This window comes from Chroicocephalus ridibundus, chromosome 5, assembly GCF_963924245.1.
Source record: "Chroicocephalus ridibundus chromosome 5, bChrRid1.1, whole genome shotgun sequence".
In the NCBI taxonomy this organism is placed as follows: Eukaryota; Metazoa; Chordata; class Aves; order Charadriiformes; family Laridae; genus Chroicocephalus; species Chroicocephalus ridibundus.
In genome coordinates this window covers 10,438,970-10,457,060 of record NC_086288.1, presented here as the reverse complement: position 1 = coordinate 10,457,060, position 18,091 = coordinate 10,438,970, and the positions used below count along the sequence as shown (strand labels likewise).

Sequence of the window (18,091 nt, the reverse complement as noted above, 5' to 3'; positions counted from 1 at the left end):
CCCACAAAAATGCAGAGAAGCCATCCTGTGAATTTCAGCAGGATGCATGAACCATTTGAGCTACTTTTGAAACATGGTTATTAAGACGTGAGCCTTTGTGCCTCTGGCACAGGGACAGCCTCGGAGTCTGTACTTGGTCACACGCTTCCTTTCCATGATTTAAAATCACGGTTCTTATTTAACAGCGGGAACAAGTGTATAATTCCCTTATTTCATGTTCAGTTGTATTTCCTAAGAAAACAACAAAATCTGCCTCTAAAATCCTTTCTGTTTCTCATTATTTTTGGTCATATTACCAATGTATTCAAACACTCGCTTTGTATAAGTCACTATTGACATAAATCATAAGCATATAGAGCTTGAAGCAGAGCCCGTTACAGATCCTATCTCCAGACTCTGGCACAGTGAACAGACCCTTGAGAGTGAGGAGGGGTCCAGCAGGTCATTGGGAGGCACAGGCGTTCTCTCTACCTCCCAAAATGAGGGTTTGAATCATTCCCATCTTCTTCACAGCAGTACTTGGGAAGAAAATCTGTTTGGCCTGTTCAAATTCTTTCTAGCTACTTTGTCAGTGACAGCATTTATATTTTAATTATCTTTACTCAACAAGTTAGTTACAAAACCCACTAATATACTATCAAGAAGAAACCTGTTAAAAGAAAATACTAAGACTGTATGCTAATTTCAGTCACCATGCAAGCATACAAGCCTTCTGTACATGCTAACTGCAGAATAGAACTTCTTAAATAATAAATGAGCCAAACAATCTGAAAGACACACCAACAGAGGCAGCGCATGCACGTGCACAACTCCAGTAGTCCCACATCAGTATCACGATATGCCCAAATCTATAACAGAGTTTTAGATATGAAATATACAGTGAAAAGAACCTGCTGACAGAAGCCTCTACCTTTCCACTGACATCATATAGGAACTATTTTAAGGATGTACAGCTGTGTAAGGTACAAAGACTGACTATTTTTGTAGTTTTGATTAGTGCACCCTACCTTTTCTTTCTCTTAAACGTTCTCAGATCAAAAAATCTGCTACCACTGATGAATGCTTACTAGGCAAATACAAAGTATAATTTATAATGCACATTCCTGATGAAGATTGGTTTTGATTTGCTAAAGCGCAGTCAAGCATTTTGGGTACAGTGCCATAGCATAACAGTTTTATTAGCATGCATTTGAGGTAACTGACGTAATTTATTAATGAGGGAAAGACAAGATTTGTAATGTTAGAATTTTTCCTGGAATTAGTGTAGTTCAGAAAGACGCGACAGTAAAAAAAGCAGTTTATCACATTATGAAGCAGACCGTTCTACTGTTGGACAGTATTACCAAAATGGCCCATAAATTACATGGCTGTGGTGAGTTACAGTAGAGAAATGTTAACAGAATTTTTTTAGTGTAATCTTTGATCTCATATCTCACTTCTGACTTTACCATTCTTTAGGGATAATCCTTCTATTAGCGAATGACAAAGTCCCACACAAGCTCAATCTAAAATGCACCTGGTAAAATCTCTATTCTTCAACACATTAACAATTTTGTGCTAGCAACACCCTTTACAGGAAAATGACTACGAAACATCTTAAAGAGCTTTTAAAAATGTGAATCGGTAGGTTGACAATTTAACTTTTTACACAACAAAAAAGGACACATTCACATTATGGAATGCACCATTTCATACATCTGCGCAAGGGAGCTGGATAAAGAATACTGAAGGACTACATATTTGGGAGTAAGAACAGAAGCTCATTGGATTGTATTTTCCAAGCTATAGTTTTAGCTGGTGCATGCATTTTAAATCACATTGAAGACTGCTTTGGTGTGGAATGCGAGAAATAGTCCTGATCATGCTGAAGTTGATGGTACAAGATAATTCCATTGATCCTAAGTCTTCACAATTGATGATACGGGTAAGACAACCGCTTATGCTGCATTTGTAACTATTATAAAAAAACACAACAAAACAAACACAGAAAACCTAGAGTAAAATGTGTCAATTTTGCAAACTTCTCCAAAGTCGAGAAATGCAAATCTAAATTGTGGTCAAAAGCACATAAAATTTCTCAAGAAAACAATCAAAGACTTTTTAGTATGAAGAAGACAATACATTTTAAGTCTACTCTTTAAGTGCTTAAATGATTTCAAGCATCCAAGGCCTCTTGCTGAGGCATAGCCTTGCCAGATGCAATGACCTGGACTGGGAGTTGCCAGGCTCACAGAAAACCACAATTTCTGGTCAGCATTTCATGTAATCAATATCTGAAATATGATCCAAAATTTTCCTGCCTTCAGCACCTTCAATTATTATTCTCCCTTCTAGAAGGTGGCAAGTCAGGAGTCTATTTATTGGAAGACCCGTGAAATATTTTCTCATCGGTCAATGTTAGTCATACTGTGGGTTCCTTTTTAGGCTTGAACGTGGAGTCGACAAGCCTGTTTGCCTACTGATTCTGCTGATAATTATTTTTTTATACGTTTAACTAAACATAAAAAGATCAATAAAAACATATTTGTTCTTGCAGTGGCATCTCACATTGGCATAAATAACTCTCTTGTAAGTGAAGTCAGGTAACTGAGTCAAATACAGCAGATAGAAATACATTTTCCTTTGCATTTACAAACACTGTTTTCTGACAATCCTATCCCTTTTGTCCATGACAACTTTGGTCAAAACATCCATTTTATTAATAAATGTTGAGGTAAATTGAGTAATTAATGGTTCTTCCTGCCAGGTTATTGAAATGATTGATTTAGAAAATAAGACTTGGTTGAAAGACATAAGGTGTACGGCAGTACTTGAATTTAAATGTCATTGTTCCTCCACCAGCCTAAGAATACAGAAACTACTCTTTTTTTTTTTTGTCACAAAAATTATTCAGTCAGAACGATTAGAAATAAAAACTTACTACCTTCCTTCTTCCTTTCATTAAATTCCCCTGAAGATTAAGAACTACCATTGTATCTTGTCTTTAGCTGTTTTATCCTCAAAAAGGCTGAGAAAAATCTAGTAGATTATCGATGTTGAGGTCTTTGAAAGAGCTAGAAATACTGTTCTATTATCACAGCAGGAATTTCCAAAGTGATGAGTCCATCATAGGATGCACAGACATTCTGCTGGAAGGTAGGATAAAGGCTGCACCTGAAACTCAAAGCCAGTGAATCCCAATACTGAATTGGTGCCAGGTCACATTTTGCCAGACAAAGATATTAAAAATGTAATGCCAGTACTAACGAGCGATTTGGCACACAAAACATGAAGAATGTTACAGATTGTGCTGACAGTGTGACACTATGTTTTCCTGGATGTAATCTGGGTATCATGAGAGTAAGCTTGGAGCACTAATGAGAAGAATGATATTGAACTGGAAGAGCTGCTAAATATGCAGTAGCCACAGGGTTCCTGGAGTTAACTGGAACTAAAATGAAAACTCTAACACTGAAAGCAACAGAGGGTAAACTAGGCAGAAATACTGAAGGAAGAGAATCTCAGCAGGCAGAACTTGTTTCTGGTACCATGCTTGCCAGGACATAAAGGGCTTTTCTAATCATACTCTTTTTATCCCTGAAGTCCTGTTAAAGAGGAGCATGAAGCTCAAGCTTAAAGGGGCACATACCATTTCAGGATATGTTTTGCAACTGGCTGAAGAAAGCAATGTATAAAAGCTGAACAGAAAACCTCTTTAGGTGCAAGAAGTGAAATACATGTTGAAGATACAAAGATCATCCTGTCTCTTTGGGGCTCCTCTTTTTTTTGCTGTTGCCATTGTTTATTTTTGTTGGCCTCCTATTTAATCAGCTGCAACTAATGATCCTCACATGAAATGCATATAAAAATACTTGACGTTGGATTTTTCTTTGACCATCTCTGTTGGAATTCTTGGCATCTGCACTACAGGTCTAGCAACTTACTATCCCTTGCAGGAGATATACACACCCAATTAACTCTGCCAGCCTAAAAAATCTGTTTGGGAGTATGCTGGATATTCAGTTACTGAGGCAAAAACCATAAATATATATATATAGTAATTGAAAAAGAAATGTGTTATCGTCGAGAAAGAATTGCCCTGTTACCATCACTGTAACTCTAAACAGCGCTATCTAATTTGTTATCACATCAGCATGCCAATGAATACCCTCCTTCCACAACTCTCAGTTGCTTCCGGTGTTGCCTCCGGTATCCTGGCTCCTCTTAAACCTTTAACATCTTCAATTACCAGGCTGTTAACCGCTTATTTCATATATAAAATTCACAACTGAAGTTATACGTAACTGTTCCAATTCTATGAAAGGAAAAGATACACAAGAAAACAGCAGACAAGCAGTTCTTTGTCCTTGAGAGTATGATAACCAAGGGAATTTGGGCACAGTAACTCTGAAGTTCCATATTATGACTTCGCCCCAGCTGCCATTTATTTCCACTCTACTCCAGATTCACACTCTCCACAGGAACGCAGAGAAGAAAGTTTTAAGGTGGAGAAGACTTATCCCTCTTCCTTCCCCAGTACAATTCAGTTTAATACTATCAATACTTGGAGATAATGCATAATTCAGTTTGTCTTGTATTAACATATAGTACAGAGGAAAAAAGTAAGGAAAATTTAACCCATGAAGAAAGAGGTCTACTCCACACAAAGTCCTCCTCTACTCTTTATCTGAGACAAGGAAACACAAAGAAGAAATCAGAGTTGCTTTTTTTTTTTCCTTCCCCTCCCATGTCAAGTATAAGGATGCCAAAAATAAAAAAGCATGTTCTTCTGAATTCAGAACTGTCCGCTATGTCAAGCAGAAATTAATTCTTACTTATAGTAACAGGGAATTTATTTTTGGATGCACTCGAAACACTGTCTGCAAATGAAGATTATTGTTATTTTTTTCATTGAAGATTAAAATAATGATATTTAACTAAACTAATACATCACTGTTTGCCTGTAACTACTATGTTTGTATAAAATAGCGCTGAAAAAAGTAACTTACCATCCTTAGCAACTACAACTATTTGTTTCCCCCTGCTATATTGTATTTAAACCTATTTAATTCAGCCTTTAAAATAAGCACACAAAGGAGTAAATTTAACCTCCACTCAGTAGGAGGATTAAACGCAGGAAATAATTCAATAAAACTCTACAAGAAAAATGACTTAACCGTTGAGGACAATACAGCACTAATGTGTTTCATAACCAATGTCTTACCGACTGTAAGAGGGTCAGTGCACATGTCACTTCTGTTCTCCTTCCATGCCAGCAGGTACTTGAGGCTGACGGGATCTTCTGCTTCTATATGGCTGTTAAATGCCACCATCAGTTTATGAGCCTTCGCAATGCCACAATAAGTCTTTGTTTCATCCACTAGGGGCAAATTATTTAAAGTTTTTGCAGCCTCAGAAGCCTGACTGAAATATTCAAATGCTTCATTATACTTCCCCTTGTAAAGAAGAGAAAAAAAAAGAAAAGAATTCTAAAAACTACTTGTAGTCACCTGTATTTTACCTTGACATTAGAGCCTGCTCCTCTGGCACCTCAGTGATGTCGCAGCTGAGAGGCCAGCCCACAAAATGACTCATGCCGTGCTACTAAGCAAATCACTCTCCCTTGCCGTTTCCTAATCTCTAAAATCCAGATAACACTGCTTATACCTTTCTCAGGAACCAAATTGGTTTTTGGTTGTCTGCGTAGTATTTTGAACATACAAATCTAAGTATACCAATGCTAAGTATTGATACTGTTTCTGGCCAGGCCATTTAGAAATTATCACTATAATTTCATTAAGTTTAACACATCTGTGGGAGGAAAGGTCCTAATTTACTATTGTGACACTAAATTTTAGAAAAGAAATCTTAAAAATGGAAAACAGAGGATAATGAAATGATGGACCTAAAGCTCAGAAAAGAGCAGAAATTTAAACCTACAGATTAGTGCGGGAAGAGGGGTATACCAAAAACCAGGGATATTCCTAATCACAAAAAGAGAAACAGTAGGAGAAATATAAGCCAACTGTCGCAAATAGAAAACTCACATAATTTATCTCTTTATCCTGCAGAATACAGAAATCCAACGGTCATGAATCCAGTAAAAAGGAGTATAAATTACAGCAGATAATACATTAAGAGGAATTAAAAAAAAAGTATAACAAAACCTATTTTTTATGTGAGATATATAAAGAAAAGTCCTCAACTACTTCTTTGCCATGAAGCTACTTTGAGTTGCCATCAGAGTCAAAAGAAGAGTTGCAGGAGCAAATCACTTTGGGAAGCACAGTTAAAGTTATATCCCTGGTTTACTAAAGGTCCCCAAGGACAGATCTGTATATAAATAGAGATATCTTTAATTCCTTGAGAAGGACAGTACTACTGCAAATTGTATCACCAGGGGAAGTACACAGTTGAATAAAAATACCCTAATAATGACTTAGAGAATACCAGCAATGACAGCTGACACCAAGCAGGCAGTGATCCAAGAGAGGAAATGTTTATTTGGAGTCAGTTTTGGTAAACATTGCCGACCTTGCAGAAAAAATGGTGTAGAAAATAGGGAATTGTAAAACTTTAAGAGATTTTTAAAAATATATTTAAATTATATATTTTATGTAAGTTAATAAGATTAAGTGACTGCATTTCTTCCCTTTTACACCACTACCCCCGTTCAAGGCAGCAAATTCCAAAATGAGAAAGAGAATTCAGAAAATAACCAAAAAGAGGTTAATTCTTAAAATATCACTTCTCATAGAATTATTATCAATGGTGGCAGAAACAGTTAAATAGAATTTAGTTAATTATTTTTCATATTTGGAGTAGAATAATTAAGCACAGCATCACATCACCGTACTCTCTTCTAAGTTTCAGATCCGTTTTAAAGTACTTCAGCAAGTTCTTAGAGACTTTAAAACTTAGTTTTCAATGGGAAATTCAGCATTTATGCTAAGAACATATGTAAATAGAAGGCTCGCAGGCTAATTTAGAGATTACAGAGTAAGAAACTTTTCTACTGCTTATGAAACAAAAAATGGGCCACAAACTTTGGTAGTGGGAGTGCTCTGTAAGAGGAATCAAGAAAAAAAACGGGGCGGGGGAATTTGGGGTATTGTAAGTGAAAAGAGGCAAGCATCCTAATTCAATACTTTACACACAGAAAAGAAATTCTGACAAAAAAAACAGGCAACGGAAGCTAGAAATGGTGATTTAGAAAGGATATTTCTATTTTTTTGTTCATAGTGAAGTGTTTCCTAATTTCCACATTGTCCAGTCTGCAGAGTGAATTCTTTTTATTACTTTTTATATCTAAATAGTTTCATGTAGCATTTCATCTCTAAAATAGGTGTTAAAGGGCTCAGCACGAATCTTTTACTTCTCTTGTAATGTTTTTAACCGTTTTGATTTCAAAACCCAATTTTTTTCAAAAAACAGGTTTTGCAGTGCAAGTGCTGCATCTCTAGATGGGGTAAGGGACCGAGCAAGCACAGAAACCACTACCCAGACAGGCAGCCAACAGAACTGCTGCCTTTGCTGGGTCCACCCCAGAGGCACAATTCAGAGACTGGCACATGGGTCAGAAAGACGTACCTCAAAAGACCTCAGAAACTACGATAAGGGGTGCTTCTTAATTACCTCTAGCTTAATATTGTCTGTCACTGCCTATCTTGGTTTAAACAGGCCGAATCAAAGCCATCAGGCTGGATGGAGGAATATAGAAGAGAAAGCCCTTCCACTACCAACACAGACCTTTGCCAAACTACTTGCTGCTAGCACCCATTTCATAAATTGAGCTGAGAGAACATGGAGAAGAAATCAAGCTAAGATTAAAAACTGCTTATTAATATGTAATGTAGCATATATTCATTTTAAAAAAGCACAAATTTCAATGTATAGTACAATAAAATTTCATTTGTGTTAACTGATGAATTTTTATGGGCACATGCAGCCCCAATAGTGATTTGGATGCGGATTTTTCACAACACAAAGTTTCTCATGATCTGAATTCAGAGTTTTTATTCACCCATTCTAGTACAAAATCCTGTGTGTTAAACACGGTGTGAAATTTTTAACTTTCCCCAAAACTTAAAGCTCATTTTAATTAGTCACACAGTATCTTCTCCTTTGGTAACTCTTATAAGATACAATACCTGAATCAAATTCATATGCAAACCCAGATTTTTACCAAGAATCAAATGCAATTGTTTGACATCATTACTACAACCAGTACTTACTCTTTCATTGTAAATATTCCCAAGTAATACACATGCATCCACCAGGCTTTGGCTTAGATGAGCGTTCTCAGCAGCCTTCATAAACTCTTCCAAGTACTCAATAGTTTCAGCCACCTTTTCCTGACTGAAGCAAAGGACAGGGACAAAATTAAATATTTACTGAGATGGCTTCACCAAATGCTGGAGATCTATCCCCCTGTTCTGAACTAACTTTACTTTGTTGTGACTCATCCATAACTGCACTTTATTTCCAAGATGGTTGTCTAGGCACTACCTGTGCTGAGACCAATGAGACTAGACACAGAACCTCTGAGAGCAGAACTGTATCCTTTGAGTGAAATAAAACAAAATTCTTCTTCAGGACATTTGTGCCATATTTTAAGGCCAAGAATGAAAACGCAGGTGATGATTTTACTGGGGTTTTGGAGTTTCCATTATTTTTTTTTCTGCTGAGCAGCTGACAACATTTTTAGTATAGCCAGACTTCACATCCTGACAAAATAGGGAAAAGCCATAAGAAAGCTAGTTTTCCAGCAAGAGTTTTTGTGCTCCTCTCTTTCAGAGCTACCATTTCTTGCTCCAGAACCCTGGTGGTGCAGCAGCGGCTCCACAATGTCCCTGTCTCTTAGTTCTGGGGATGACAGCCTTTCCCTGAGTGTAATGCTGCACTTTGACTGGGCAGATCAAAGGTTGCTGGAGTCACACAGGCAAACCTATAAAATGTGGATTGCAGGTGTCACCCCCAAATCCCAGTGTGATCAGAGCAACCTGAGGTCACAGCTGCATCTAAGTTGAAAATTGGCTAGCATACTTTGACAATAACATTTGCAGATTTCCTTTTTTTAATAAAGCCAGTCATATTAACAATATAAGATCTCTGCAGCATGATTACAAGATATAAGATAGACATCTGGGTTTGCTTGTGGGTAAGGCACTGCGCTCTTTTTCCCTTTAAGGCTGAAGTGTTACTGCAGCTGACCTCAATATTAGCCATGAACTTGAGTCACTAATGTAGGAGTGTTGCATGCTAAATGTCAAGCTGCCAAGCAAGACAGAAAACCCAGTCTTAATTAAGAAACTCACAGAAATAGAAGTTCCTGCAAGTGATGAAGAATTTTGATTTATTTTCTCACCAATTTAAAACACCTTCAAGTTATATTCCTGCAGCAAATGTCTGACTGGCATTTCTTTACGTTATGGTTTTTATTATAAACTATTAGGCATATGTGCTTTTAAAACCTGTCAGAAGTCTGCAATTCCCTGTCTTACGATATCAGAGTAATTATAACAGGGTGGCGCCTGCCACAGAACAGGAAACATAGCAAAGCATGGCTGCAAAATTTACAATATTGTAGCGATTATCTGTACGTGACTGAGATGAGCTAGACTGCTACAAAAGGATGCTAAAACACTGCAAACTAACATGCTCGAAATACGCTCCTGTAAAGCTTAGTTGTCAATGAGCAGAGTTGGATTTACCAAAGTTTCCTAATTTCCGTATTTTAATATCATGAGAATATTAAATATACTGTACTGTAAACATTTGCCAAATGTCAGAAGGCTTCTAAATTTTAGAAATAGAAACACATTTTTTTAAATCTATTTTTTTTTCCTAAGAAGAGAAAATCAAATGTTTCCCCACAGAAATACAGCATATGATTTATATAAGTTAAAGGACAAGGTTAAAGTGTTAGACAAATATTAATTCCAGTTTTTCTAGTTTTCTATATGCAGTGCACAGGTGCAACTTGAAGAGCATATTATATGGTATAATCATTAAATCCATTCAACCAGACCTTTGAGAGTTAAAAACATATATTCTGAGGAAAAGGACTCCTCGGTCCAAGGAATGAGAATGAAACAGTGCAGAATATTTGTGTATCAAGGTGATTCCAGTTTCCAATTGGGAAAACAGGACTGTTAACACCCACATCCCCTGACAACTGTCCAATTATGTATATCACACTTGGCCTACTGTTTGCAGTAGAAGTAATCAATAAAGGATGTGGTTGAGTGAACATAGATTTTGGTTGAACCAATGCATGAAAACTTAATCATTTACTCAGAGTGGAGAAATCAAATAGAGCAGAGATGAAACAGCCACTAAGGGGTTTGTTGATTGTGCCACCAAGTTTGTGGGCTAGAGGCTAAAAGTAATAAAGCAAATGGAATCAGTGACAGGAGAAAATGTAAAAAGGCTTTCTTAATTTCATGAATTAATAGAAATGTTTTGATGTATTTTTGGCCATTTTTTATATTTCACATAAAAAACTATGCCCCACGTATAGAAAATGTGAAAATTGCTAGGGCATATAACCTCTTTCAAGCAAACAGAAATCAATTTGATACATATCAGAAAGATATTTCTCACTGTTAGAACTTCACTTATACCAACTAGCAATTGGTTGGTATAGCTTAACAGTTTTTCAAAGGAAGTACCTTTAAAAGCACTAGAGCTTGAGATATTTAAAGTGTTAGAAGGATTACTGAAACACTTTATCCTGCACAAGACCTGATAACATGATAAACAGGGCTTTCCTACTCAAAGGGCTAATATTTTATAGTTCCTTCAAAAATCTACATGTTATTTTATACAGCCATATACTTTCTATCTCCTTAGACATCACCTTCCTAAATGTATAAAATGTAATTTCCTAAAGATATAGTCATTCATGATCCCACAGAACAGTTACGATGACTTCAGCAGAAGAGATTACATATCTACAGCAACTCATTTTCCAGTTTCATGCTAAAATGCCCTATGAGGTTTTTACCCCTATTAGACTTTTATGAAAATATGCACCTTTTATAGGATTGCTCATGTGATTGAATTGGATGTATAAATCATGTGTCCACAAGAAGTCATTACCATGGTGGACACTGGCAGAATAAGTCAAGAACATGATGCTATTATGTCAGGTTTTTCCCTGGAAAATGACATGCCTAAATGCACATGATAGAGAATTTCGGTTTCCCATGGTTTGTGGAAACATCTACAGCAAAGATTTCATGAAAAATTCCAAAGCCATAGACAAGTTCAAAGTGATTCAGGAGGACTCAGTCACTTTCTCCAACCTGTCACAAGGCAATCAGTGCAAATTCTCACAGACATTATGGTTATAATGCATTATTTTAGGGAAACAGTCATATTTTCTTTGTAAAGACATTATCCATTAAATTCAAAATGACTTGCACAAATCTAGCCTAGATAGGTAAAAATACAAGTAAAGAAAAAGTGATCAAGCGGAGTATGGAGATTCTGTCACCAACAGTAATTACTCATGCATTTATACAATATTTTCTGAACAGGCTTGCCAAAAATGTGCTTGTTTGCTATACATCAGAAAAGTAAATATCCAAAAGTTTGGATATTTACTGAGCGCCTTGCTCAGAGCAACTAGAGGAGGCCTGTGCCCAGGGGAGTTCTGAGTGACTTTTGAAGGACGGAGACTCCCCAGTCTGTTCCAGCATTCACCGTCACAGTAGGTTTTTTTCCTTCTTCTTGTGTTTAAATGGAATCTCACGTATTTTACTTTGTGCCCATTGCCTCTTGTCCTGTCACTGAACATCACTGAGAAGAGCCTGGCTCATCTTCTTTACTGCTGCCTAAGAGGTACCAGTAAGATCCCCCCTGAGCCTTCTCTTCTGTGGTCTGAACAGTCCCAGCTCCCTCAGCCTCTCCTCCCAGGACAGATGCTCCCAGTCCCTTAGTCGTCTCTGCAGCCCTTCGCTCCACTATGTCCCTCTCTCTCTTGTACTGGGGAGCCCAGAATGGGACACAGCACCCCTGGGGTGACCTCACCAGTGCTGAGCAGAGGCGATGGATCACCTCCCTTGACCTGCTCACGATGCTCTGCCTAATGCAGCCCAGGATCCCATTGGTCACCTTTGCCATGAGTGTGCCTCGCTGTCTCGTGGGCAACTTGTTGTCCACCAGGAAACCCGGGTCCTTCTCTGCCAAGCTCCTTTCCATCCAGTCAGCCCACAGCCTGGGCTGGTGCCTGGGGTTATCCGTCCCCACGTGCAGGACTTTGTGCTTCCCTTTCCTGAGCTTCATGAGGCTGCCATTGGCCCATTTCTCCAGCCTGCCGAGGTCCCTCTGCCTGGCAGTACAACCACCTACCTGGTATATCACCCATTCCTACCCAGTTTTGCATTGCCTGTGAACACGCTGAGGGTGAGCTTGGTCACACCGTCCAGGTCATTAATGAAGATGTTAATCAGCATTGGTGCCAGTATTGATCCCTGAGCACACCATTAGTGACCGGTCTCCCACTGGACTTCCTACTGCTGCTTACAACCCTCTGAAGGCTGGCAGCTCAGCTAGTTTTCAGTCTACCTCACTGTCTATTTTTCTAAGCCATACTTTATCAGCTTGTGTATGAAGATATTACGGGAGACGGTGTTAGAAGCCTCACTAAAATTGAGAGAAGCAACATCCACTGCTTTCCCTTCATCCACCATCATCTTTCTGCAGAAAGCTATTGAGTTGGTAAAACACAATTTCCCTGTCTTAAATCCAGTCTCCCTCTTGGCCTTAACATGTTTGGAAATTGTTTCTAGGATTATTCGCTCCACCACCTCAGGGACAGAGGCAAGGTTGACCAGCCTGAAGACCTTCTGTCTTCTTTTGAAGACAGAAGTGACATCTGCAGCCTTCCAGTTCTCAGGAGCCTCCCTTAGTTACCACAACTTTTCAAAGATAATCAAAAGCAGCCTCGCTGCAACACTTCAAATATTGCTTATGCTATATTCTCATGTCAGAGATACTGTACAGTCTACTCAGCTATTTTTGCTGCTTCTGATATAGTAAAAGTAATAATGCAAATTATCAATTTCTATTTAAAACAATGAATAAATGGGTTTTATGGAATGGTGGCTCCCCATCTGTGAGACCTCCTTGCAAAATTGCCCCATGAAGACAATGGATGAAAACTTCTCAAGTTCGAGCATTCAGGAAGAAGTAAGGGCCACGTACACAGATAGATTTATACATCTTAGCTGAGACTTTTTTAAGGTTTTAGAACATAAATCCAGAACTGTGATCCTTTCACTTTTTGGTCAACAGAATGTTGAAATTGTTCTGATTCAACTCTAGTTGCCATTACTGAAACCCAGTGGGACAAATTCCACGACTGGAGTGTGGCTATTGATGGCTACAGGCTGTTCAGAAAGGACAAGGAAGGAGTGGTGGAGGGGTTGCCTCTACATCAAAAAATGGACTGACTGTGAAGAGCTGTCTCTGAAGAACAGCCATGCGCAGGTTGAAAGCGTATGAGTAAGAATTAGAGACTGAGGCAAGAAAGGGAACCTTGTGGTTGATGTCTACCACAGGCTGCCTGATCAAGGGAAGCCTACTGACAAAGCCTTCTCGCTCCAGCTGTAGGAGGCATCGCACTCGCAGACTCTCAACCACCCTGACATCTGCTGGAAAAGTAGTATGGTGAGCTGTAGGCAATCCAGGAGACTCCTGGAATGCACTGAGGATAAATTCCTAAGCCAGGTAATAGACAGCCCTACCTGAGGTGACAAAATACTAGTCCTGATGGTCACCACCGCAAGTGAGCTAACCAGTGACATCAAGATTGGAGGCAGCCTGGGCTGCAGTGATCATGCACTGGTGGAGTTTGCAGTCCTGAGGGATATAAGTCAGGCAAAGGGTAAACTTAGGACCCTGAATTTTAAGAAAGCAAACTTCCAGTTGTTCAAGGAGTTAGTCAATAGGACCCTCTGGGAAACCACCCTCAGGGACAAGGGAGCAGAACAGAGCTGGCAGATCATTAAGGACTCTTTCCATAGAGCACAAGATCTCTTGATCCCCAGGTGTAAGAAATCAGGAAAGAAAGTCAAGAGACTGGCATGGCTGAGTCGAAACCTGCTGGTCAAACTAAAGGGGAAGACAGAAATGCACAGGCAGTGGAAGAAGCTAGAGAATGCTCTTAGAAGGTGTGGAGTACAGATTTGACGCCAAAGAAAATCACTAGCCACTCCTTGTTTAGCTCTGCTTTTAAGAAAAGAATTTGCACTGGCATGGTCTTTCAGAAGAAGGGTTTAGAAACCTGATTTCAGAAGGATCTCCAAATCTGTAATTTCTGAGTAAATAAACATATGTGCTCTCATTCCAGAATGCCTAAATCACAGAGAGAAGACATTTATTTACATGGTTTTCTAGGAACGTCCTCTTGGCTATCTTAGGCCACCCTGTACCCAGACTGCTGCTTTTTGTGCATACAAGGAACCCATGAACGCTACTGAGAGCTCAGACACCTTTGCACTCATTGCGAAGTCACTCACTGCAACAGCTGGTGTCCCAGCAATTAAATCTTTCTCAGTTAAGAAGTCTTAAGACAGTTTTGAAAATGGGACCCGGTATTCTAAGCCTGTTCTGAGGCTTTTTGAACATCTTATCCCATGCACTTATTTAGGATACTCAGAATATGAATAGCCATGAATTATGTATCAGAAAGCTGAAGAGAACTGTGATTGTGTCTGGTCCCTAAATGCTCAGAAAGGCCAGGAGGCAAGGCATCTAACTCAAACAGGAGAATTTGCTCCACACACTGAAATAAACCTGGTAACAAGTTCTCCTCCACAAACAATTTGCTAACCTGTATCATGCAACTTGTGCACTGAAGTTCCCAAATGTAGGATGAATCAAGGATAAGCTACAGCCTTCACTTTAACACCTTCTGTTCCAACTTCATATGATAATTGCATTAGAGTACTTTATGTCAAAATTATTTCTGTTAGAAGTTGACATAGTTTCAAACTAATTCACCCTGAAGATTTTAATGCCAGATGCTGAAACAAAACCATTGAAGACAAGCAATTTATCTGCAAGAAATTTTTATCTATATATGCCCAAACAAGAAATAGCTCCACAGAAGAAGTGAGTGCAATAAATGTAAAATTAGAGTTCAGAAAAGATTACCCTGAGACACCTAGTGAAGCTTGCAACATTCTTCAAGACATTCCGTCTTTTTTAACCTGGAAAATACACCACTCTTCTATTTTCCAGTAAGGTCCCTCCCAAACTTGTGGGAAAAAAAATAAATTAAAAAAGCCCCCAAAATGTGGGGAAAAAAGGACATACTATAGTTTACAGGTAAAGAAAAGCTTGGATCATACACTTTAAAAAATGTGTACCAGTTTAAAATAACTTTCAATGAAAGGGTCACTTACTGCAAGAAGGGCACTACTTAAAATTTAAGCAGTCAGTAATGGGAAGCGACAGACCTCTAACAATTTAAGTCTTTCACAGTTGAATGAATCTGCACTGACAGCCAGACAAGGATGTGCTAACCTACCTTACCAGGATCTTGGCTATAGCTGCATATGCTCTGCCTAGGCCAGCAGAATCACAAAGTGCTGTGAAGGTTTTCACAGAGGTGTTCAAAATCTGTGAAACAGGAAAATAAAATGCAATAAACACAATGCTAAGAACCTTTTTTTTGCAGTCTCTGTGTCCATATTAAACACAAAATTGAAGTTTTCCCACCACTGCAGTTCTTCTTTAATTAGCTGTAACGGGACTAGGATTTTGATCATTACTTATAGTTGTTTGAAACTACTCAATGATTGCAAATTCAAAAGCTACAACTTGCATTTAAATACCTATATTTTGACACTTTGCAAAAACCAAAGAGATATTACCCGATTCGCAATATAAATTTCCTTATCCATAATTTAAAAGATTTTAAGAGGCTGTGCTTTTATGATTTTCAGTTAATCAATACCTTAAGATGGTATCCTTTGCATTCATAGTGTTTTAGAATGATATGCTGAAATAAAACTTAACACCATTTTTCTTTCTTTAAACCGTCACTATGACAACTTTTCTTAGTACAATTCAGATGTTCAAAAAGTGAATAAATTATAGGTTATACATTTGAACTATGTTGGCTTAAAATACTGTAGATAATGTTGTTATTTTTTTGACTAATTATTCACGCACACAAGCAATTTTTTAACATTCATTTGGAATGTATTATCGTGTCCCTTGCCGGAACCGAAGGCTTACAGCTGCTGCATAAAAAAATATGATCTTTATTCAATTTAACACCGACTTCACCTGTATTGCATAATTTCTCTTTTCATCCATTTTTTTTTCCAATGGTGATGACAGGAGAGTGCATATAAAATTAAATCATATTCTTTTCTCCCTCCTTTTTGTTGCTTGACCCAACCTATTACACACATGAGAAAACAGGAAATCTCCAAAGACTATCTATGGAAATCCTTTTTGCACATTTCCAAGAAAGGAGTAGTGAATGTCATTTACCAGCTCTGAAGGGGGATGGGAGATGCCCAGGAACACACAGCAGTATCCTGCATGCCCCAAGATGCCTATTTATAGTGAGGTAAGAGATAAGGCATTTTCTATTAAGACTGCATCCCCTATCATGGGCAAAGTGCAGTGTTCAAAAGAAGACAACCTGTGTGTGCTAACGCTATGGATGTCACCATTTCTGTCACTGTTTCCACTACTCAGATTTTCTAGTTCTTAAAAGATGTTTACTACTTGCAGGAGTATCCCTGGACAAGGCTCTTATTTTTTAGTTATGTAAACTCTGTGTGAAAAAAAAGTAGCATTTATCAGTGTGCACTGCACTATTTATCATCCTTCAAGTACTTTCTTATCAGTTATGTTCTCATATACATCAGCATTACGTCCTACACTTGAAGGTCATCATCAATTGAGTTATCGGTGCATAAGATATGACAAAAAGAGAGTGCAGGCACCTCAGTTAGGAACTTGTCACATCAGTTCAGAACTCGCCCTAAACTGAATGTGTACTCAAAGTTGTCAAGGCCTGCAGTGCGTCCTTCTAATAATCCAGGCTGGTAACACAAACATACACAAGTGTCCGAGAAACAGTTCTTGGTTTCGCATTTAACTCAGAGGACCTACAGCATTTGTTGTAATAATCATGCCCACACCTGAAAACCTGCCATAAGAATGTCAGAAGGTTTGCAAAATTTTATGTGCTGGACTGAAAATCACTGCTACTTTAAACTGGCCTCTACAATATTAAACTAGGACACAGGGCCTCTAGTGGTTACCATCTAGCACAGAAAGGTTACTCAGGCACCTAAGGCTTAGGCTGATGTACTTTTTTCCCATCAAAGATATCACAAAGCCTAAAAAGTATAGATAAAACCAAGGAAAAACCATAGCCAGAGTAGCTAAAGTGAAAAGTTGGTTTGCTGCATCTCTGTAACAGCTGCTAGAAAGAAGTAAGTAAGTAAATACATAAAGCCACTCATTCATATTGATGAAAAGTGCTCATTTTGGGCCCAGGTTACTACTACTCTACACAAATCAGATGTTGCATTCTAAATAATGATAATTAAATCATCTATGTGAAAAGAAGGAAATCTTTATGAATTACAATAGATAATATATTCTTTATGTCTGTATTTCAAATAATTCCTCCAGCTTCAGATGCTATGTAGGGACACAGAAAGGGCCACATTCTTGCTGGAAAGGAGCTGTGTAGTGCCCCTGTATGACATCTTGGTAGTTTTCTTCGTTTTATAGAAATGCATATAAAACCATGTAACATTGTGTAAAGAGCTATTGAACGGGACTACATAAATACATAAAACCCATGCTGGTAATGTACATTAAAAAGAGTGGGTTTGGGTATTACGTGAATCTGGCTGAATTTGCTTCTCAAAACTCAGAAGAAGTTTTCAGAGATTTGGGGTTACTGAAGGGGCAAAAGTGGTTTGGTTTGGTCTTGGTTTGGGTTTTGTTTGTGTTTTTGTTTTGTTTGTTGTAGGGTTTTTTTTGTTGCTTTTTAATTTGCTGTGTACAAAGAGTTCTGTGGAAGGAAGCTGTGGCAATAGATTGATCCTGATCATGCTAGCTCCAT

At 38.2% G+C, this 18,091-nt stretch overlaps 1 protein-coding gene across 1 annotated transcript in view; it reads right to left on the bottom strand.

The window, feature by feature from the left end:
• The window catches only part of TTC29 (tetratricopeptide repeat domain 29), a 135,974-nt gene that overhangs the window by 47,397 nt on the left and 70,486 nt on the right, over nucleotides 1-18,091 (bottom strand). Inside the window, exons 8-10 of the mRNA XM_063337074.1 lie at nucleotides 15,521-15,612; nucleotides 8,214-8,337; nucleotides 5,204-5,435 (exon numbers count right to left, since the gene is read on the bottom strand). Coding sequence (XP_063193144.1) covers nucleotides 5,204-5,435; nucleotides 8,214-8,337; nucleotides 15,521-15,612 — 448 coding nt within the window. The remainder of the gene's footprint in view (nucleotides 1-5,203; nucleotides 5,436-8,213; nucleotides 8,338-15,520; nucleotides 15,613-18,091) is intronic.